The 23017-nt window shown below is 38.2% G+C and overlaps 3 protein-coding genes across 4 annotated transcripts in view; 2 read left to right on the plus strand and 1 right to left on the minus strand.

The window, feature by feature from the left end:
• Positions 1 to 1081: 1081 nt before the first annotated feature.
• On the plus strand, positions 1082 to 10197 carry LOC146373473 (dicarboxylate carrier UCP2-like). The gene is made up of 6 exons (XM_084950827.1): positions 1082 to 1501; positions 3545 to 3752; positions 5189 to 5392; positions 6955 to 7056; positions 7133 to 7313; positions 7394 to 10197. Exons 1-6 carry the CDS (start codon positions 1376 to 1378, stop codon positions 7491 to 7493), a joined length of 921 nt encoding a protein of 306 aa, XP_084806953.1. The 5' UTR covers positions 1082 to 1375; the 3' UTR covers positions 7494 to 10197.
• A 915-nt stretch (positions 10198 to 11112) lies between these two features.
• On the minus strand, positions 11113 to 13776 carry LOC146373474 (vacuolar protein sorting-associated protein 37D-like). Its single transcript, XM_084949833.1, has 4 exons — positions 13653 to 13776; positions 12732 to 12903; positions 12569 to 12642; positions 11113 to 11511 (listed from the first exon to the last, which is right to left on the minus strand). Exons 1-4 carry the CDS (start codon positions 13758 to 13760, stop codon positions 11113 to 11115), a joined length of 753 nt encoding a protein of 250 aa, XP_084805959.1. The 5' UTR covers positions 13761 to 13776.
• Positions 13777 to 14588: 812 nt separating this feature from the next.
• Positions 14589 to 23017, plus strand: part of camkk1b (calcium/calmodulin-dependent protein kinase kinase 1, alpha b) — an 11112-nt gene continuing 2683 nt past the window's right edge. For both annotated transcript variants that reach the window (XM_084950824.1, XM_084950825.1), the window contains exons 1-15: positions 14589 to 14711; positions 17189 to 17514; positions 17606 to 17653; positions 17748 to 17801; positions 17887 to 17938; positions 18041 to 18174; positions 20007 to 20043; positions 20151 to 20172; positions 20312 to 20400; positions 21014 to 21213; positions 21377 to 21430; positions 21527 to 21600; positions 22139 to 22226; positions 22311 to 22439; positions 22873 to 22976. In XM_084950824.1, coding sequence (XP_084806950.1) covers positions 17260 to 17514; positions 17606 to 17653; positions 17748 to 17801; positions 17887 to 17938; positions 18041 to 18174; positions 20007 to 20043; positions 20151 to 20172; positions 20312 to 20400; positions 21014 to 21213; positions 21377 to 21430; positions 21527 to 21600; positions 22139 to 22226; positions 22311 to 22439; positions 22873 to 22976 — 1340 coding nt within the window. In that variant the 5' untranslated portion in view covers positions 14589 to 14711; positions 17189 to 17259. The remainder of the gene's footprint in view (positions 14712 to 17188; positions 17515 to 17605; positions 17654 to 17747; positions 17802 to 17886; positions 17939 to 18040; positions 18175 to 20006; positions 20044 to 20150; positions 20173 to 20311; positions 20401 to 21013; positions 21214 to 21376; positions 21431 to 21526; positions 21601 to 22138; positions 22227 to 22310; positions 22440 to 22872; positions 22977 to 23017) is intronic.

Genomic DNA, 23017 nt, shown 5'->3' on the forward strand with positions numbered 1-23017 from the left:
TGTTAATTTCATGTTTTTGGGTTTCCCATCATGTTGATTTGTAAAGAAATAAAACATTGAAGTTCAGTTTAAAAATACCATTGCTAGTCCACATCACCTCTTCACCTCATTATAGTAGCTGACATAACAGAAGGGCACCTGTACATATGTGTGGGTATTTATATGAGAAATGTGATACACATAATTGGCATCAAATAAAAAAAATGAGACATAATAAGTCAGGATAATTGGGAATATTTATGGAATATGTGGTGGCAGTTAAAGTTGAACATTTGAGCGTTATCAGAAGGGAAAAAACAACTGTGGTTTCGTTGATAATAAACAACAACTATATAAAAGATAAACAAATATGGAAGAGTGGGGAGGTGTGATCTCCAGACTTTAAACTTTTCAGATAGTAGTCCTACTGAAATATTAACACACCTACAATTCCTGTGAATAGAGGGTTTAAATACATCATCCTAAAGATGTATGATAGCAGAAACATGAAACCTGAATCGATCTAAAAACAACCACATGTCCATGATACAACACCCAAATGACACTGCAGGGTAGTTTTGGGGATGTAACATAACTCAGTTAAAGTTACCAGTTAAAGAACCATTTACTCCTGTACTGAGGATGTTGTGAGGCTCTGTTATACTTTGGGGGGCATTTTTTTTTTGCCATGGTTTGAGTCTTCTTGTCCCTCTTAGAGGAAAATGTCACTGCCAATCAAGAGAAAGTGCAATTTCTATAATAAAAGACTATTATTTCATATTATTTCCCATGGCCTTCACAGTTATCAGATATACACCCACGTGAACTCCTGTGAGTTGGTGGTCGCCATTGCCATCATAAAAACACCAAAAGCAGGCTTATTTCCCATAAGAATGGGAGGACATTATCCGTACTAAGATACATAAAACTTTCCTGATCACGCCTCAGCTCTCGTCCGCTGACATTGAAATTGTTTTTTATTTGAAAGCAGGTGGATCGTGATAGAGAACACCGATAAAGAACAATCTGGGGTATTCCGCGCATGTGTGTGATGAGTATCTGGAGTTCAGGCAGGGCGGTGCAGCAGGTCCGTTCAAAGTCAGTAAATGTGGGCCAGGCTTCACTCGTCGGCTGCGCAGTCAGGTGCTTGTTGACATGCAAAGATACCGACTTTGTTCAGTTTGCTTTCGACTTCTTGTCGTGAGCGTTTTTGTGTAATGGCACAACGACGCTGTTCCCTTCAAACTCCAAACTTTCTGTTGCATGGAGCTTGACCTACATCGCTTTTATTCGTTTCCGTACACGAAGGATGAAATGATGATTAGTCCTTCAATGCGCACTTTGTTATTTACGTTTTGTTGTTGGTGAGGCTTGCTGTTGAGCTCAGGCACTGATCATGGTTGGAGGGAGAGCGGCTGATTTGACGCCCACAACTGCTGTTAAAATCTTCTCAGCTGGAACAGCAGGCTGCGTGGCGGACCTGGTCACCTTCCCACTGGACACCGCCAAAGTCCGGCTGCAGGTGAGGCATCAGGAAGCCCCACCCGCCTCATGGTATTTGCAACTATAGCCACCTCAAAATATTCTCGGTAATTAAGAGCTTTATATTTTATAACAAAAAGTGTAACACAATTCAGAATAAAAAAAAAAGTGAAAAATTGGTGCACAGTGGGGCGGGCACCCGCTCCCCCCGACCCGGCTCAGCTTATCGCGTAAGTGTTGTTTCCTGATTTCTTTCTTTCTTCTTCTTCTTCTTTTTTTTTTTTTTAACATATTTGGCACACTCAAATGTTTCAGATCACCAAATTACCGAAACCCCAAAGTCCGTTTTTAACTGATGATTTGAGTTATTAAAGAAACAAGTGTAACGTGAGGGTTCACTTGATGGAATGTCCCTGAATAATTAGGAACAGCACGATGGAGACAGATAACTGTCTTACCAGCCTCTTTACTCTCAGCACACAGCAACAACAAAAACCAACACTTCCTGTGTGCCGCCGTCATGAATACTTCACTGGGCTCTAAGAAGCCAAGAAATGTTATACTCAGATCAATGCAGAAAAAACAACTAGGTAGATATAACACATACTTATTACTGCTTTGAACATGCATTTGTAAACATTCAAATGTGTAAACATGTAAATACCAAAACAGGTAACCACCAAATAGCTGCATAACTAGCTCTATAACCCTTGTAAACACCTCTTTGTATATCAAATTACCTTTAATTTTACTTCCACATTTTACACAAGATATCCAAACCTACCTTGCCTTATGTGAAAATGTAAAATTTACTGTGACCACTCACATTTTTAAGAAAGCAAAGTTCAATTTCACTAGCCACACCCAGGTGTGATTACTGCCAGTCTAAAAAGTGAAGTAGGCTAAAATATGACACAATTCAAAGAAACAAAAAAACAAAACAAAACATGTAAAACAAAAAGTCACTGAAAGCTATCAGTCTGGAAAGGGTTACAAAGTCATTTCTAAGGCTTTGGGACTCCAGTGAACCACAGAAAAGAACCCAGAACAACATCTGAAGAACTGCAGGCCTCACTTCAGCTAGGGTCAGAGGTATAGAGGTGATGGGAATGTGATGGTGTCAAGCTGCTTTGATGCTTCTGAGCAACTTGCTGTAGTTAATGGAACCATGAATTCTGCTCTCTACCAGAACATCCTGAAGGAGAATGTCCAGCAATAAGTTTGTCCCTTCAAACCCAAAAACACTTGAGTTATGCAACAAACACACTAGTGTTTTGGATCCTTGTCCTGCTCCTAAATGGTAAACTGACTGGTTCTTATATAGTGCTTTTTTTACTCTGAGCACTCAAAATGCTTTACACAACCTCATGCACCCATTCAAGCAAGCAATTTTTGCTATGCTTTTTCTATCTACAATTCACACACATTCATACTTCGATGGATGCATCGGAGAGCAACTTGGGGTTAGTATCTTGCTCAAGGACATTTGGCATGTAGACTAAAGCAGCCAGGGATGGAACCACCAATCTTCTGATTAGCAGATGACCTGCTCTAGCGCCTGAGCTATAACCACCCCAAATGGCCTTGTCAAAGTAGGAACTGGCGTTATCAAACTCCAGACTGAAATCTTATTGAGATGCTTGGGAGTTATTTGAAACAGTCTGTTAACGCCTGTTAAAAACAATGTTGTTTTTTTTTGTTTGTTTTTACAGGCGTAACTAACAAAATTATCAGTTTTCCCAAAATCATTGAAGTTGCCATATCTGTCTAAGAGCATAAAAAAATAACATTTATTCATAATGTTACCACATGAGCATTTTTAGGATACTATAGATATAGATTGTTGTCAGCCAATACAAGGTTACCTGTGTTTTGGCTGACTAGAAGATAAACTGCTTTTCATGTTGTCTAACCCCCTAGTTCAAGCATATGCTCAGAAATATCTCAACACGGGTGCATGTTACACAAATGTAACCTAACAATTAAGAAAGCAGCCTGATCACAGACGTATGTGGACATTTTCCCTCTAAGTGAGGCAGTGAGGCTGATGGCACATCTTGAACTTGTTATTATGTTTCTTCAGGTGCAAGGTGAATCCAAGCCCTTACTGAAAGGCCAAAGGGCGGAATACCGAGGTGTGTTTGGCACCATCTTCACCATGGTGAAGACAGAGGGGCCGAGGAGTCTGTACAGCGGCCTGGTGGCAGGACTCCACAGGCAGATGAGCTTCGCCTCGATCCGCATCGGCATGTATGACACCATGAAGCAGCTCTACACCCGAGGCTCAGAAAGTACGTCTGCATCAAAACCACATCCCACAACTCAGTACACAGCAGATTACAGCCAGTGTACTCGACCTCAGGAGTTTCACAACTACCAAACAAATTTAGCCTGTTAAACCTGTTGCTGGTCTTGAGCTGGACTTTGTATTATTTGCCTTGTTTGGATGGATTTATTGTTTCTGTCCGATGTCTCTTTATGTTATAATTTTGATTTTTTTTTTAAACAAACCTTATAATGGTGAACTTTTAAAGCCAGGTTTCCATTGGTAAAAGAGATCTTAATTTACGGGACTTCCTGGTTAAAGTAAAAATAAACATAAAAAAACCCCAAAATGAGCTTCAAATACAATTATTTTATGAAGGACTCACTGTCTTATTGTTTTGATTAATAAAATTCTAGTTTAGACAGAGTCCATGTTTACATTTTAGTATTAATACACAGTTTTCTCTTTGTTTATGTTTCTGCCTGGTGAGTCGACTGCACAAGTTTTCAGTCTTATCACAGCTAAAGATGGTACAGATGGAAAACAGAAAAAATCCTTGCAGGTGATCCAGATGTGCAAAAATTCCTTTACTGTGAGTTTGATGTCAACAGCTTTTAGGAAATACATGCCAGTCGGCAGGTATAAACATGTAAGAAATTATGTTCAGAAAGAGACGTTTAACTGATGTTTAGAGCAACTGGTTAGTTTAGATTTTTTTAAGATTTCTTAAGGGGCTAATGAGCTCAAACACCCTCTTCCTAATATCTGAAAATAAACTTCAGAAATTGAAAAGTCCTGATCATCTAACCGGAAATCAGACTCAGACTAAAATGAGTATAAGTCTAAACCGTAATCGCCTGAACTTGTTTTGCAGAAAACGCCTCCATGATGTAAGCCATGGAGAAAAAATGTCCTCTTTCAAGGAATGTGTTTATGCTGGAGGCCTCACCTATTCTAACTATGTCGCTGTGGCATTATTAAGCAATCCAGATTTCCACCCAGATCAACAAAACTTCAGAAATTAGAGACACAACAACACACCTGCTTGTTCTCATTTCCATGTCCAACCCTCTCTTTCACTTTTTCTCTGGTTTTTAAACTCTCCCAAAGGCATAAGGACATCTGCCTGACCTTGATGAGGACATCTCCAAACTATAATCTCTGGCCTAGCTTGTTGCTTCATTTAGTGAAATTATCAATTAAACCAGTTTGAATGAATAATGTTCTACCAAAGAAAACAGTGTACGTCTACCTCAGTAGGAAATGATGCTTGAAACCTGAGAGAAGAGGATCTACCAAATAGAAAGTGAAACTCGCTTCATATTAAAAGCATAATTGAAAAAATTTGTGCATCCAGGTTTCACTATGATTATCCACACGGCACCAAGTTTGATCTCTAATTGCTGTGTGTGTCTTTGTTTGAGGCACCAACATGTCATAAATCAATTGCTTGCGTAACAGATGCTGGACTCGGGACTCGACTGCTGGCAGGTTCCACCACAGGAGCGATGGCCGTGGCTTTTGCTCAGCCCACTGACGTGGTGAAAGTCAGGTTCCAGGCTCAGGCCCGGCGGCCTGAGAGCAGCTCTGTCAAGAGATACAGCAGCACGACTGATGCCTACAGGACCATTGCCAGGGACGAAGGTTTTAAAGGCCTCTGGAAAGGTATATTAAAATACCCTCCACAGGGTTTAGGTGTTATTATTGCACAACATGACATCCCTAACACCACTGAGCAGCGGTCATCTTGTAGCAGTTATGACTTATATCATTATATTTGTTATAGATTGCCACAGGGATGATTCATGTTAGCCTCTGAGCTGTAACATCATGGTCAACAAAAAGGAAAAAGCAAAAAGCAAGGCTTTAGGGTCATGTTAAAAATATAAGCTCTGAGGGAAACAAAAGTAAAAATCATACTTACACAAGTTAGTGGCGCTTTTATGGTTTCTGCAGCCTAACACTTATGTTAGGTCACAAATTAGACCACAGTTGACTGACTTCAACTGACTTGAGTCTTCTGTTGGCCGAGCACCTTCTCAGAGAAACCTGCTGCCTTATGTGCAGATTTTATGTTGCAAAACAAAGATGTGAAGCTTGCGTTACTTCAGGCACCTGACAGAGAGCCCACAATGACCTCGGGATAAACCAGCACATTTTCAGATTAGTCTTCCTAAAGAGGAACCACAGTGATTTTACATGTGAGTCTTTTTCAGGTGTTCATGAAACTACTGTATGTTTGGGAAAATACTGTGTGGCTCCAGAAAAAAAGTGCTTCCTCTATTGACTGACAAAACCACACCAAGTGATTTGAATTTGTTTTGGTGAAGAAAATTAAGAATAATAATAAAAAAGGGCTTAAAACTACGTTAGCTGCTTGCAACATAACAGAACTGAACAAACTCCCTGGAATTGTTGGTAATCAAAGCACAAGGTTTTTCCCAAGGAAGACAAATCTGTATAATCCCACAAAGGACAATTATTTTTCCCATTTCTATTAGTGAATAAGACATACAGTAGAGTCTAGAAATCCTTGGACAGTGACACATTTTTCATAACTCTGCATTCTTGAGTGCAGACTCTCTTTAACTCGCTTTAACTTGTAACCCTAAACCTTATTTGGCGGTGAAGTCATTGCATTTCTATGTGCTTTTTTAATCAGTGTGGTTTAATAGTTCAATATATGCATTTTTGTGTCCTTTAACCTTTAAAACTAGAATTAATGCTTCAAAACAACGGTCCAAATACAGCAAGTACCCAGAGATGTTACCACGATGGCTGTTGTATGGCAAGACTTGCTTCTAGAGGGACATGTGGATATTTTTTTAAATTAGCAGCCAGTGAAACTTCTACATGATCATTGTTTTCCCCCTGAAAGCCCTAAATAAGTTGCACAATACATTTTTAAGGAATAAGCAAATATGCCACAAATTTAAACTTATATATCCAAAGTATTTACTTTTGTTTTTTATCTTCTCACTCCATTTTTTGAAAAAAAAAAAATTGCAAATTTCTGCTGATAATGACATGAGTGTGCTGCTGAAACTGATTTAAAATGAGATGCTGTTAACTGTTGATATCTGAGGCCGGTAGAAGAATTTCTTCTTTGTAGCAAAGTGAAAATCATGACTGATTTTCATGACTGTTTGATGACAGCGCAGGATGTTTTTTAAGACTGAATTCACCAGAGAAAGAAAAGTGTTCCTATACGTTTGCTGTTCTTACAGGTTGTCTTCCAAATATAACTCGTAACGCCATCGTAAACTGCTCTGAGCTTGTGACCTATGACATAATGAAAGAGCTCATCTTGAAGTATAACCTGATGACAGGTAAGTGCAAATCTTTCTAACTCTCTCTCCAGCGTCGTGTTTGTTTGTTTAAATAACAAATCAGTTTTTCCTGCAGACAACATGCCGTGCCACTTCACCGCAGCATTTGCAGCCGGTTTCTGCACCACGATTGTAGCATCCCCTGTGGATGTGATAAAGACACGCTTCATGAACTCAGTGCCTGGGCAGTACAGCGGTGCTGTTAACTGTGCTATAACCATGCTGATTAAAGAAGGACCAACAGCTTTCTACAAGGGGTAAGGAATGTATTTTTGAAAATCAAGCGTGACAGAGTGACTCCTACACACATTCTTTTTTCATCTGATTTCTTTCACAGCTTTGTGCCCTCATTCCTTCGCCTGGGTTCCTGGAACATTGTGATGTTTGTGAGCTACGAGCAGATAAAGAGAGCTGTGATGAGGTTTCAGCAGTCCTGAAAATCTTTGCTCGGACCTGTTTGCCTGTTGGTTTGATACTGAAGCCATTGTAGCACAGTTATTGTTGTTGGTTTAGACCTTTTCATCCTCAGGAATAAAAGTGCACATCTAACAAGGTCAAACCCCAAAGAGAAACTGCAGTGATGATTGATTTTTTAAAAAAACATTTATTTAAATATTTAATAGTTCTTTTCTTATATCTCCAAAAGCCCTCTTTTCACACGAGGCATTTTAATGTTTACTGGCACACTTGAACAGACGCACAAGACAAAATGCCCACAGTGCATTCTTTAAGTTGTATCTTTCTTAGGCAAGTGTATGCATTCATTGCCTTTTCTTCCAAGTGTAGTAATACACGAATGAATGGAGAAGCACAAAGCTGAATTTAGATTTGTAAGGTAACAAATGACTGTTGGATATATACTGACAGAACAGGTCGAACATGTTTCTGAGGCTGTAAAAAAGAATACAGGAAGTGCAAATGTATGTAAATATGTAGCCCAGAGTAATTATCCCATTTCATACTGAATTTTTCCAAAGCATACAAATAACACCTTTTGGAATGAGCAGCTCCTATTTTTATTTTTATTTTATTTCATGGATAAGGTAGAAATGTTTGTTTATGTTAGGCTATGATTGAAACTACTGAGATAACATGTATACTCTACTCACACTCTTCAGAAAGGCCTGTTCCTGGATACTAGAGAAAAGGGCAAATTGTTTATTATAACTGCAGATTCAGGAGGAACAACAGCTTTCATTCTGGTTGTGTAATGGTGGGCCAGCTCTATATCATCCTGAGGTGCATGGACATTTGCCCAACCAATCTACCTGTGTTTTGTAGGAGGTAAATCAGGAGTAAGGGTGTTGAGCAAACTGTTGTGGTTTGCTGCTTCACAATTCCAGCAATAAGTCGCTCATTCTCAGTAGGTGCTGGATAATGATGCCCAAAACAAATAGGCCTCTTTTTAGTTACCGTGTTCAATAACCTTTTGCTTGGTGGCTTTGAACCCACCATCTTCTCTGGTCATATGACAAGTTATGCTAAAGTGTTATTATTTCAATATCTGCTCAAAATGCATAGATATATAATTCCGACATAGTTTTAGACCTTTATATAACTCAGATCAGTATTGTGACAGATTAGATTAAATGGGTTACATTAAATCCGACATAATATTTGTTTTCTAAAATTTCTCAGTCTTCATTGAAAACTTGAACACAGCACTCATAGCATATGTTTGCTTACTGGGTTTAAGCTACTGTGGGAAAACTCCCTGTAAGCCTCATATATTTTCTGTATTTTGGGTAAAATTATTGCTTTGTGACTTTTGTTGGAGTTTTTTTAAGTGAATGTATTGCTGGGTCAGGGCTTTTTTATCTCTTAACCTCTCTCTAACCTCATATACGAGGTTGACTGTGTGTGAGTTAGACTCTATGTATAAGTATACTGGTTCACTTGGTCTGTTGCACTTGTATGCCTGTCAATTATGTCTAATGTATGGTTTATGCTTTGACCAACTGGACTGTCCTGTTTAAAGTTTTAAAAATATGAATAAAATGTAAATGAAATAAGAAGGCAGTAAATAAAAGGACAAGATTTTCTATAGGGGGCCAAATGTTGACCCACACACATACACAATGAACCTCATCATGTGTTACTATATACCTGCTGTACTACTGGATGCTGTTACAGATACTCTTCTGTATAATCCCCCATGAGACCTTTCAGGGAAACAATACAGAGATAAAACACCACCTAAGTGTGAGATTCAAGCCAGTGAACGACTTTTCAGGCTAGAGGATGCAAGCTCCAACAAATATTTTATGATAGTTCATCTTTCTTATGCCATTTGTATCATTCTTAGTGTGTATACAAGCTTATTAACAAAAGTATCCACATATTCAAACATAATCGAGTTTCCTGCCAAACAATGCAGAGACACGGAGGTGAACAGCACAAAACAACCAGCTGACAGACAAGAAAATTGCCCAGTTTGAGTCTTGCAGGACAAAAGACGCTGCTGACAAAGATGAAACTGAAGTCTGTGCTGGAACAAAAGCCCGTATACATGGTCCACCTTGCTAATCATCTCCATGGCTGAACTGGTATGGCAAAGTGTGGTGGACCACATGGCACCCTGGCTAACCCTAATGTCTGCTCAGGCGAGTCCATGTTGAGCCAAAGCAGGACATGGACTCGTTGGTCTTTTATCAAAAGACTTTGAGCGTGGACATCATCATGAAGGAAGCGTTGTTTGTGCTCCTTCTCTGACCTTGGCAGGAGTCTCTGGGCATAAATGGCTGCAGGTATCGAGTGTCAGTGAGCAGTTCAAGTTCACTACAGAGAAAACATTACTGTGTTCTAACCAGTTTATAATTACTGACGGCGTTTACAGTAAAATCACCTTAAGTTAAAACTCTGTAATCAAAATGATCAAAGTTTGTTACTTGGAAACAAAAAACAAACTTGCTGATGTCCTTTGCATTGATTTGGTTACATGCCAACATCCACCGCCTTCTTATTTAAACAGGCTAAAAGCTCAGAAGCATTTAGTTCAGATATTTGCTCCTGGAGAGAAAATGAAACTGTGTTTGTGTATCATCTGCTACTGTAAATTACCATTTTTCCTCCTGTTATTGTTGGTGTGCTTTACTATGTTAAAATAGTATATCTGCAGTGTATGGTTCTATGGACACTTGTTTCCAGCACTGAATGAATAAAACTTGAAATTTTTCATTATGAATGGCATTTTTTTTCAGTTGTGGAAACAACCTCCATATCGATCACCTGAAATCATGTATCATGTGCAAGCAAAACAAAACTTTAGAAAAAGTAAACGGGGCATGGTTCATATGTCTTTCTAATGACTTCAGATGCACACAGCCACCTTTAAATGTATAGAAAAGAAGTCAGCTAGATGAGTTGAATTTTGCCCTCCAGACAGAACTGTCATCAACATCACTTAAAAAGTGCTTCAAAAGATACCTTTGCGTAAGCTCAGCAAGAGTGTTTTCTCATAATATTCCACTAATGGCACTAGCATTGAAAGCTGAGTGGTATCCATTATATGCTGGCTGTGAGTTAAAGACACAGATCTGGTGTGCAAAAGATTAAAAAAAGAAAAGAAAACGCTACCTTTCAGGATTTCAAGGTCTTCATAGAGTTGTGAGGCTTCAAAAAATGTGTAACTCAAAGTACAGCAGCAGAGTAAATACATTAGGAACTGTTTCTGAGGGGAGTTGGATGATCCCCCCCCCCAAAAAAATAAAACTCTGAGCTATGAAGCACTTTATCTTTAGTCACTTTGCATTTGGTAGCTTCTTTAAAATGTCCATGTTAAGTTTGTTGAGGGTGATTTAAGTGGCTGGTCAGTCATGAGTCCAAACAAACTGAAAATTAACTAATTCTGGTCCCTGCCCAGTTAACTAGTGGTCTAGTCCCCAAAGAACCCCTTTCTGCAGAATAAACAATAAACCTGCTGAGTTTTTTTCTGATATAACTGAATATATTCTTCTACCCATGCTTTACTGTTTTTCAATATTTATTTTATTTATTTATTTATTTATTACAACAAACACATTAATCCAGACTAAATTTGATTAAAAATCCATGACTTCAGTGAGGTGCTGGTTGGTGCCTCCTCGGCTGCATGTTCAGTGGCTGAAGACGGATGGGTTTGCGGCCTCGGAGGTGCACTCCCATTCGAAGGAGCTCATCCTCATCAGAGCAAAACAGCGAAGGCTGGATACAGGGGACAGTGTTTATGTGGGCGCCAAGCACCAGTAGGAATGGAGGTAAGACAGCAGCTGTGGTCAAACTGACCTGCTCAGGAAGGCCCAGAGACAAATAGTGAGCCTCACTGAGCCTTTGTGCTGTTTTTGTTTCATTTCGGATTATCTCCTGCAGGTTCTTCATCAGGACCAACCTGATGTGGTGGAGTTTCTGGGAGCTGACAAAGAGCTCCAAAAAATCTTGTATTGCTGTCTTTCCATCTGTAAACCTCTGAAACAGTAGCTGTGAGACAGAAACACATACAGAAGGCGTTTTGCAGCACATTAGAGCACAACTTGGCTCCAGCATCAATCTGAAATGTTTTTGGGTATTAAAGTGGGAAAAATTTAGCTTGCTGTTCATATATATTTGGAAACTGACACAAGTTTTGTTTTCTTTAACTGTTTAATGAAACATATTCCAATGGCAGTTATATAATGGACATGGGCATACTGTCTAGACTCTTAGCTTTCATTTGAGGGTATCAACATTCAAATTGGATGAAGGGTTTAGGAGTTTCAGCTCCTTAACATGTGCCACCCTCTTTTTAAAAGAACCAAAAGTAATTGGACATTTGACTCAAAGTCTATTTCAAGGGCAGGTGTGGGCAATTCCTTCATTATGTCATTGTCAATTAAGCAGATAAAAAGCCTGGAGTTGATTTGAGGTGTGGTGCTTGCATTTGGAAGATTTAGCTGTGAACAGACAACATGGGTCAATGCAGGTGAAACAAGCCATCCTTAAGTTGCTAAAATAGAAAAATTGTGGTTTTGTACAAAACTAAAATTAGAAAAACATTGTCTCTGTCCAAATACTTTTTGACCAAACTCTATATATTTATTGTGTTTTTAGGATTATTTTTATAATGGGATAATAGTTTGCCACAACTTTGCCAGACAGAGTGAACATATTGAGCCAATGCAGGGATATTACTCCTGAATTAATATAAATGTGAAAAAAACAAAAGAATCCTAAAGAAGTCCAGACGCTTTTCTTTGCAAGCTCCTTTGACTACGATGACCTGGATGACTGAGAACCTTCACAGACAAAAGAATCCTATGTTTTGTTTATTTTTTTTATTTACTTGGCAAACCTTTTATTCCTACAGATCTTGATCCTGCAGATCTTTCTGATGTAATCCAGTGAGATTTAGTTACTATCGTCTTATTAATAACAAGGTATTTGAGTGTGTGACGTACCGTGACAGAGTTGATTAAAGAAAATACTTCACTGATCACAGATCAACAAAGTGGCTCTGCAAATTCTTAAAAAAAAAACAAAAAAAACATTGTTTCCTCACCTCAGACTCCTCCTCTGCATGTCTGATCTTGTTCAGGAGACACCAGTGAGCATAATGAACACTGTATCTATCTGCTATAATGAGAAATGAAAGTGTTTCAGCATGTTGTCTAAATAGTTTTTGGACAGGCAAAGAAAATCAGACCAGAAGGGATTTCACTTACCGAGTTGATCTTGTTTGGCCTGAATGATGCTTCTGAGTTTCTTCAGCTCCTTGTACTTCACTGCAAGCAGCAGCTTTGCATCTCTAAATTTGGGTTTCTGGGTAAGATTGACTTTGGCCAGCTTTTGATTTGAAATCCGTGTCTTTTGCGCAGCCTGCTGGAGCCTCTGAAACTAAAAAAGCACCACATCTTGTTTTAGAAACAAGAAATGAATTAGTGCTGTGCTTTTCCCCTATATGTGCAAAAGTAAACAACAGCAGACCCGAGATGTTTGATTGATTAATCAACTGGGAGGAATGTATTAGTCGCTATTATAATGTTTGTTTAAATCTCTTTTTTAAAGCAATAAATATTAAATACTTGATAGTCAAAGATTATAAAATGGAAGATGTTCTACTGTGAATTTATAATGAAAATAATAATTAGTTGATGATTTTATAACACTGACGAATAGTAGGACATTGACAGGGACCATTTTTATGTAACAAGTATGAATACTTTTAATATTTCTTAGAGTATTTTACTGTGTGCCATTAGTACTTCGCAGAAGCAGAGTAACCTACTTAACACATTTACCACCCAATACCCTCAATTAACCATGTTGGTAATTACGAAAATAATTTTCTCTGTCTTTATTTACATGTGTGCACATTATATTTGTAATTTTAACATATAATTATTGTTTTTATCCATCAATTTTGGAATCAATTTGGAGTAACAAATTATAAAGCATATTAACATTTTTCTTTTTATTAAGATGCCAAATTACAGTTATTTACTTCACCTATTTACTTCTCGGAGATATCCAGGGTGCAGGCTCAAATTTGGGAAACGTGGTCTAATGAATTTGTTAAGCGCTGCACTTTTAAAAGAATCCGAATACTTCTTATTTGTGTTAGTTTAAACATCTTTTTCACTCACCTTTTCACTGCTCCTGGCCATGTGAGTTATTTTGTCCTCGTCTTCCAGCAGCTCTCGCAGCTCTCTGGTTCTTCGGACGCCGAAGTGAAACTGGACCGGCAGAGACATGCTGACCGTCCGTGCTCTGGATGCTCTCTGTCTCCTCAGTATAACACCTGCTGGCTCCTGAAGCGTCCTTCGGGAGCTGTTGATGCTGCATTCAAAGCCAGTCAGAGGTTATACTACTGCAGAACTTGTGGAAGTAAACATGAATCTTCCTTTGAAAGTTTGACATCCTGGAGAAAGAAATGTTTTGTATTTTTTTTTGTTGTTGTTGTAATTTTTTTTTAAGTCTGCCGAAAGTAGCAAAGTTAAACTAAAACATATTTATGTTTTAGTTTAACTTTGGTAAATTGGTAAAAATGCTTCTTTAATCTTGTGTGAACCTTTCACACAAAAAGGTCTGTGTGGTTTTCTTTAGGAGTGTCTTAAAACTGAGTTTGAATGTGTAAAAATACCTGAAACACATCATCTATTAATGAATCAAGGACTTGGGGAAAAGCCTTTGAAGATAATGCTGGTAGTTATTTATTCTTGTCAATAAATTACATAAATAGTTTCCTTGCCATGTTTAATATTTGTTCAAGATGAGTTCTAGAGAATTTCAAAATAATTTAAAAGAATTTGTTTTATTTTGTAATGATTAAAGACCTTAGTATTTATATACCGCATACTTTTTATATAAATCTGCTGTATTTATCACAGTAAAGGATGAAAAGAAAACGGCAGTGCACAGCATATTGTGAGAGTGTGTGTTGTTGACATATTGTCACTATCACTGTGGGATTATTCTTGGTTTTGTGTGTCTCTGTTGTCTAGCCTTGTCCTGTCTTGATCACCCTGTCAACATGACCACTGCTGCCCTCAGAATAACTGAGGCTATATGTAGCCTCAGTTAATCCTTAAGTCCAGCGCTGCCGTCCGTCAGTGAAAGTCCTGCACTGAGACTGAGAGGCGCTTCATGTCCAGACAACATTCAGATTTACCACCACAGCTCTGAACACAGGACATGTCCACTGGGTGAGGAAGCGATTCTGCTTGTACTTAATTTTTTAATATTTTGCATAGTGATGTGTTTTACTGTGTGTGTGGTATGCTGAAGACGGTTCTAATGAGGTTATAGGGTTTTATTTTAGGTTTTTTTGCATTTCTTAGGTCCTTTTCTCCTTTTTAAAAATTTATAACAACATTACTTTTTAAATGTGCAAATTGTGTCGTCTTGAAATATTACAGATCTTCACAAAAAGCTTTGCAGTTCTCAGTGCTGCATTATGGGCAACAGAAGTCTTGCTCATAAAGAGTTAATGGTTATCTGCACCTTCTGATTGTTAGGATTTCTCCTTTTCTGTGTCTTTGCCTTTGTTTCTGTTCACATCACTTCTTATCTTATCTATGCTTGTGTTGGAGTTTGCAGAAGTCATTATTTATATAACTCCAAACTCCTCAAAGGATTATTTCCACTCACAAACCACAAACGGGCCTTTCTCTTAACCAGACTTTCTATTTGCACAAAAAGCACAACACATTTTATTGTTTGCAAAAGTTTGCAGAAAAAGTGTGTAAAGAGTCCTGTGAGTCTGTGATTGCTGCATGTTGTGAGTAAATAAGAAATAATTAGGGCATGGAGGGGATGAACAACAACTAACAAACAAGGTTAGGTTGATATTTCGAGTTTTTTCGTACGTAAGTTTAAAAGTTAGTCCTCTGAAGTATGGCTTCAGAGCAATCACTTGAATTTTAATTTTGCTAGTTATTAAAACAAAATCACTGATGTGAAACTCTTATTTTGACACGATGTGCTAAAAGCTGTCCTTTCACTTTTCAGCACATCTCTTTTCATTTTTTCTGTCCCTCCATGAAATTGTGATTTTTCTTTCTCAGTACAGGAGCTGTAGTTTGAAGTATTGTGATTATTCACTGTCTCATTAGTTATCACTGCACCGACCTGAAGTGAACAGTCACTTGTTTTGGTTACGGGCAGTTTTTTGCTAAGACTGCAAAGACTCCTGAGACAGTTAATGTTCATGTGTTTTCAGTGTTACAGGGTGCAGGACAAACATTACTTTCTGTTTCTGGGTTCTGGTTCCTGGTTGGATTTTATTCTTATTCATTTCTTGTGTTTGTAGTGTCCCAGTGTTTCTGTCTTTTCCTCTCTGTCTTGCCTTACGTTGGTAGTTTCTCCTCCCTGTGTGTCATCTCACTCATCTGTACTTTATCTCATCGTCTTCACTCACTCCTTTTCCATGTGTGACTTGTCTTCTCCTGTCTGAGTGTCCTTGCTTGCGATTGCCCGCCCTGTCTTAATTGTCTTTTGTGTAATCAGTCCTCTGTATATAATTAGTCACGTCTTTCCTTTTGTCCTTTGTCAACAAGTCTGTTTTGGCTCCCGCTAACTCTTATGATCTGAAAACCTCATCCAGATCATAAGAGCCCAATTTTGTTTTACACCTTTGGACTTTTGAAACTGCATTTTTCTCCTTTTACTACTAAAGACCAAATTTACCACATCTTCACGTGACACTTTAACATCAGATTGTTTATATTTTACCCTCAACTCTTATGCAGTCAAATAACAACAACATTGCCGGGCTTCTTCTTTATTCCACAAATTGTGGTGCCTACATTACTCACAATGCAACACTTGCTGCAGCTTTAGTGCAGAAATAAATCTAAAAAATATCAAGGCATCCTGCTGTTTTAAAGTCACAAAAATCATATAAGGAGATTTTTGGATATTATTGCATGTTTGTATATTTCAATAACAGAACACTTAAGAACAGTTGTGCAACATAATTAAACCCAACATTTCAATAGTTCAACTTTAACTTTTTCAAAAAAGGTGATAAAGGTGATAAATCTTGTGGTGACCTGGCTGCATTATGGTGTACTATATGATTAAATGTTTGCATACAAATAAAGAGATAACAGTTTTAATCCTACCTGTGTGCCTCCTTTTAGATTTACTATAAATGTTAAAAATCAGTCATTATTTTAGTTAATCTTCTGTCTCTATTGGATTTAAGGCAAAAATGTAACCAGATGCTCGGAAATGCCATAGCATTGTAGTCTTATCAAAAACAAATACAAAGACAGTCAGAAGGTCAGAGTTATATCTACAATAACAGTGTCACCCTGAGGCGTCAGCCAAAATCCCACAATCTGTCTGTACAGACTCTAACAAGGCTGGAAAACCTGCTCCTTTAATGTGTGTCTTAATGAGAGGCAACATTGAACCTCATCGCCACAGCTGTAGATGCACTGACTCTTGGTGTGGTCACAGCCAGCAATATTGTGCATTAAGATGTTAATATTGAATTAAAATGCAGCAGAACATTTTTGTATGAATCAGAGATGATGCAAATGTCAACACAGAAGTACTATTCAAAAAAAAATCAAAGCAGCATATTTGACAGAGGCTATGCAGTAGTACTTTCTTCCAGTCAAAGATCTCAGTATCAAAATCTCATCATGCCTCTGTTTCTGCTTTAACCTGTCAGCACCATGATGCGTCCTCTAGCTCTTCACCAAAACATCTCTGGGACGCTGAGCTGTGAGTGAGTTAACCACCATGAGCGCTGACACCGTCAGCAGGCCAGAGATGGAATTGGAGAACAACGGCGAGCTTGCTGACTTGGTGGCAGCCATGAATGTGGCCGGCAACCGTTTAACACCTCCTAATGGCTACAGGTCGGGTGGTCCAAGGACCACCAACACCAACCGAATTCGCCTCTCAGACAGGAAAATGTCTCTGCAGGAGAGAGGGAGTCGCATGGCCCGACAGCCAACCATTGAGACCAAACGTGTGTCAATCACTGGCGTTGATGTGAGGAATTTTTACATAATTTTCACATAATTTTTAAATAATTTGATATTTTACTGATCAGATAATGGAATTCTATCCTTCATTTATGTAGGACTGTATCCAGCTCAACCAGTATAAACTAAAGGAAGAGATTGGAAAGGTAAATTAAAATCATGATACAGCATATACTCTGGTAATACAGAAGTGAGGGAATGCGATTTATGAACCTTTTTACCTTTGGTGTTTCACTCCAGGGTTCATATGGAGTAGTGAAATTGGCTTATAATGAAGATTCAGAAGAGCACTATGTAAGTAAAAAGATTAAACTATACTGAAGTATTTACATGTCAGTTTGCCTTTATTACCCCAATTTGCTTTATTTAATTCGTTTAGGCAATGAAAGTAGTTTCAAAGAAGAAGCTGATGAGGCAGTGTGGATTTTTGCGTGAGTGTAAAAGTATTCTTAGTCATAAGTATTAATTCCCTTTTGGCTTTTTTGCTATTCTTTTAGTGGTTATGTGTGTGTATGTATGTGTATACATTCCAGGCCGCCTGCCGACCTCAGGGTCAAAGTCACAGCAGGATCTGTTCCCTAAAGCCGCCTTGCCTCTGGAGAGCGTGTACAAGGAGATCGCCATCCTGAAGAAACTGGACCATCATAATGTTGTCAAACTGATCGAGGTTGGTACGAGGACTCAGTCTTACAATCTCATTGGAAGCTTAGAACAACACAAATAAACACAACAAACATTTCAGCTTTGAATGAAAGTTGTGCTGAAGTATGCACGATATTGAATGCAATAAACACTTTATAATAGAAAAGTCTTTTTCTGCTTTTAATACAGAGCGGAATGCAACTTGGAGGCAGGGACAATATCATGGTGATTGGATAATATGTTGGATTAAGGTTCAAGCAGAGATGCAGGGAAATGGTGGCTTACACAGAGTCACAGAGTGATTCCCCACAGAAGTGACGTCTTCAACATGCTTCGTATCATGAGCTGTTATTTGATCCAGGAAAAAGGCAGATATTAGATAGTGTTGGTGGGTGGTTTAAGCCCTTCGCAATGGAAAACGTACACACTAATGTATGTTAATATCAGGCTTTTGTCTTGAATTCTCCCAGTGGATTCATTCTGTAGTAATCACTGATATTTATTCTTTCTATAAAACATGACGAGCAACTTCTAAAGTTGTCCCTGCTGTTGGCAGCTTCAAACCTCCAGCAATGGACTAAAAAGAATCTGCTCACATCTGGTTTTTGTCTTCAGTTGGGTACCATAAACATTAATTGCTGGGTGAAATGATTCTGCATTAGTGACTGGTGTAAGGTCCAACTCCAGTCTGCAGTGATGGAAACATCTCACGGCTGATTTAGACTTCGGCAGTGGAGCGTAGAGCTTATGACGTAACCTATGTATGTGGTTGACGCGGTTGCCAGCATGCATCCCTGTGTGTAGTGTTAATTACATTGTGGTCATGGACCAGTATTTTATGTGGTGCCAGCCACAATAGAAACAAATAAAAAAAAAAACCTCTGATGTATTTCCCTGGTGGGTCCTTACTCTTTGCTGTTTTTTTGTGGGTTTTTTTCTCTGGAGGAAAACATATCTATTGCTCAGGTTTTTCCACATCTTTGAACATTCCCTCACATTCACTTCAATCGTTTTTCAAAATCTCCCTTCAAGAATTGTGGACATATTATGCTGAGGTAATGTTGTTATTTTCTTACTGATACACTCAAAAACTGAGGCTGGAAATGCACAGGAGGAGTAGAAAATAGGCCAATTCAGCCTGAATCAATGAGAGGTGTAGGTACATTTTCAGAGCGCTGGACGTCAGGTTACATTTTAAGATTTTAGAGCTGCTTGGGGTTAAAACGTACCTACAGTGTAGATTTAACAGAGGTTAGTTACCACGTGAGGGCAGCATTATTGCCTCACAGCAGTGGGTTCAAACCCAAGTACTGACCGCTCTTCTGTGTGGAGTTTGCATGTTCACCCTGTGCCTGAGCCCTGGTTGCTCTTGCCAATGAAAACCATGCCAGATTAACTGTGCCTGTGTCATCCCATAATTAATCTCATAATTTACACTCCCTGGTTATATTAATGTAGAAAACCAAAAGCATCTATTTCTTCTATCCCTGTTTGAGTCAGTCTTTGTAAAAGATGTTAAAAAACAAACAACCACTGTAACTGTGTCACTGGCCTTTGTGCTGCTTCCTTGTGCTTAAAATGTGCTTGTTGTGGACAGAATGATAGACTAGAAAAAGACTAAACTTTCTCCACTAGCAATGGGAAAGGAGCCAAAGACTTATTATTATTATTATGATGATGATGGTAGTAGTAGTAGTAGTAGTAGTAGTAATAATAATAATAATAATGATAATAATAATAATAATAATAATAATAATAATAATAATAATAATAATTATTATTATTATTATTATTATTATTATTATTATTACTACTACTATTATTATTATAATAAACATCAGTTACTGTGTCTTCCAGGTGCTGGATGATCCTGATGAAGATGGACTTCACATGGGTAGGCAATAATTTATTTATTATAATTTATGAATCTATTTTGCCTCAATACTGTTTTCAATAAGAAGGCAAGAAGTCATTAAAATCTCATTTTAATCTGTCTTCAAGCCTTCGAATTGGTGACAAAAGGGTATGTTGTTGTGCTTTCATGTATTCTGTTGAGCTCTGAATTGGGATTTTATTGAGTTGGGGATGCCACCATGATGATTAGATACAGAATGACTATTTAATGTACGTTTCTGCTTTTGTACACCTCTCATGTTGGTCAGACCGGTGATGGAGGTGCCTACTGACAACCCTCTAACGGAGGAGCAGGCTCGCTTTTACTTCAGAGACGTCGTCCTTGGAATAGAGTACTGTAAGTACACAGACTTTATGACACATTTTTGTTATCTGATTTTACATATCTGTTCAGTTGCATTCACTTCACTCATAAGCCTCAAGGCAGGAATGGGTGAATATCTGTGTCTACAATTCGTTTCCATATGAAATTAAGCCCAAATGATCTTTCCTGTCACAGCTACACATTTCAAAACGATTAGCAACTTAACTAAGTTGACTTTACTAACTGCAAATATGTTCATCATAAGCTTTTACAATATCAAGCTGAGGTGTGTGTGGAGACCAAAAGCAGTCAGGATCTGTCTCAGAACCAGGAAGACACCCTGGAGAGGATGAGTCTCTTCAGTAGCTTGGGAATGATTCAGTATCCTGCTGGAAAAGCTGGAGGATGTCTTTGGGGCAGTGTTTCTGCTTTGACAGCTGCCCCGTGATCTGGGTCAGATAAGCTGTTGGATAATATTTGAATAGGTTTACTTTAAAAGAAAAATATTTGAGAAAATGTTCAAAGGTTAATTTTAAGCTGTTTTTTTTTTAACTTTAGAATATAAAACTGTACAGAAATAATAAACTTAACAGGAAAAATGTAAATGTAATGTAAATTAATGTTAAATCTATATTTTTTTGTGCAGTACACTACCAAAGGATTATTCACAGGGACATTAAACCATCTAATCTGCTGTTGGGAGATGATGGCCACGTCAAGATAGCAGACTTTGGTGTGAGCAAAGAGTTTGAGGGGACAGACGCCCTTCTGTCAAGCACAGCGGGGACGCCGGCCTTCATGGCTCCGGAGACGGTGACCGAACACGAGCAGAGCTTCAGTGGAAAAGTGAGACGATCTTTTTCCCTATTCGTCATCAGTGATTTAACTATGCTTTGATTTTACATATCAGGCTGTGTTAGTTGAGAGAAAGTATCAAGAAGTGATGCTTAGCGAACCTGCTGAGAGCCTTTCAGTGGTGTCACTGTGATCATTTGTGTTTATTTGCCAGGCATTAGACGTGTGGGCGATGGGAGTCACACTGTACTGCTTCGTCGTTGGGATGGTAAGCATGTTTGCAGCATGATGCTTGTAGATTAATACACTTTTACATCAGTCGTTTAACATTTGAATCCCTTTTCTTCTATTTTTCCTGCTTTAGTGTCCTTTTTATGATGAATACATAGTTTCTCTACACAACAAGATAAAGAACAAACCTGTGGAGTTTCCAGAGACGTAAGCAAACTGTAGGATTGTTCAGTAGACAATCTCAGATTTTGACTTTCAAGGTTTGTATAAATGTTCTATGTAGATACATAAGACTAAAATATAGTAGGACCAGTATGGGTTAAAATCGTAGTTTCTTATAGATTCATTGAATAGATTTCTCCTGAGATCAGGCAAGAAATGGGAACAAATCAATTTGCTTTTGGTCTCTGATCATTTATTTGATTATAATTTGTTATTTTCTTTATTCATAAGTGTTTTATCAAATCTAGTTAAAGGTAAGGAGTCAGTAATTTGTGTTTTTACTTTAATTCATTTATCTTCTGTCAGCTAGCTGTTTTTTTCATCGGCGCTTTAAATATTTTATAAACTTGTGCTTACTTGTTTAGCATTTTGGAACTTACTGACATTCAATCTATAATGATTTGATATTTAATATTATTGTATAATATAATATTATTCATCAGTAGCTTCATGTCACATGTTAACATACCTAAATGTGTTTAATTCCTATCCACTTATTTTTCTGACTCTTTTATTTTGACAGGCCATTAATAAGTAATGAACTGAAGGAGCTCATTGAAAGAATGCTGGATAAAAACCCTGAAACAAGAATCACCATCCCAGAAATTAAGGTGAGAAGGAAAATCTATCACATCTACATCCTAGAATCACAGAAACAACATCATTCATAATGAACATATGTGGTCCGGATGCAGCTCCATCCGTGGGTGACAGAGAACGGTGCAAATCCTCTCCCTCTGGAGGAGGAGCATTGCACGGTTGTTGAGGTCACTGAGGAGGAGGTGCAGAACAGCATTAAACTCATCCCCAGCCTCTCCACTGTGGTGAGTCGCACACATCTGATTGATCATGCAAAGACCACAGTACCTGCAGCTGGCTGCTGATTTTAAAAAAATACTGTATTGCGTGGCTTTAATTTGAACATGTTAAAATAACACAACAACAACAATGAAAAGAAACAAAAACATCTCATCTGCATGTCTTAAATGTTCATCTGGTAGTACAACTGAATTACTTCAGTCCTTTATGCTTCAAAACCACACAAGAGAAAAGAGAGAAAGCACACAAAAGTAACGGTAAAATGGTTAAAAAATCAGTGGGTTATTATGATTTTGAAGTGCTCAGACCTCCTGCCTCCAGAAGCAAATTAATTTTTCATTATATAATAGAATTAAAAACTAAGATTTGCAGCTCAACAGTTTACCAAAAATGTAAATCAAATGGGAATTCACTGATACTCTCTCTGATGTCCCTCAGATTCTTGTGAAGTCCATGCTGAGGAAGCGGTCTTTCAGTAATCCCTTTGAGTGTCAGAGCAGACGGGCGGAGAGGTCCATGTCTGCCCCTGGAGGTCTTCTTACGTAAGTAGCCTACTCTGCAAATCCTGCCTGCGCCGCTCTGT

This window comes from Perissodus microlepis, chromosome 14 (assembly GCF_051167445.1).
Source record: "Perissodus microlepis isolate ML-2025 ecotype Zambia chromosome 14, ASM5116744v1, whole genome shotgun sequence".
Classification (NCBI taxonomy): domain Eukaryota; kingdom Metazoa; phylum Chordata; class Actinopteri; order Cichliformes; family Cichlidae; genus Perissodus; species Perissodus microlepis.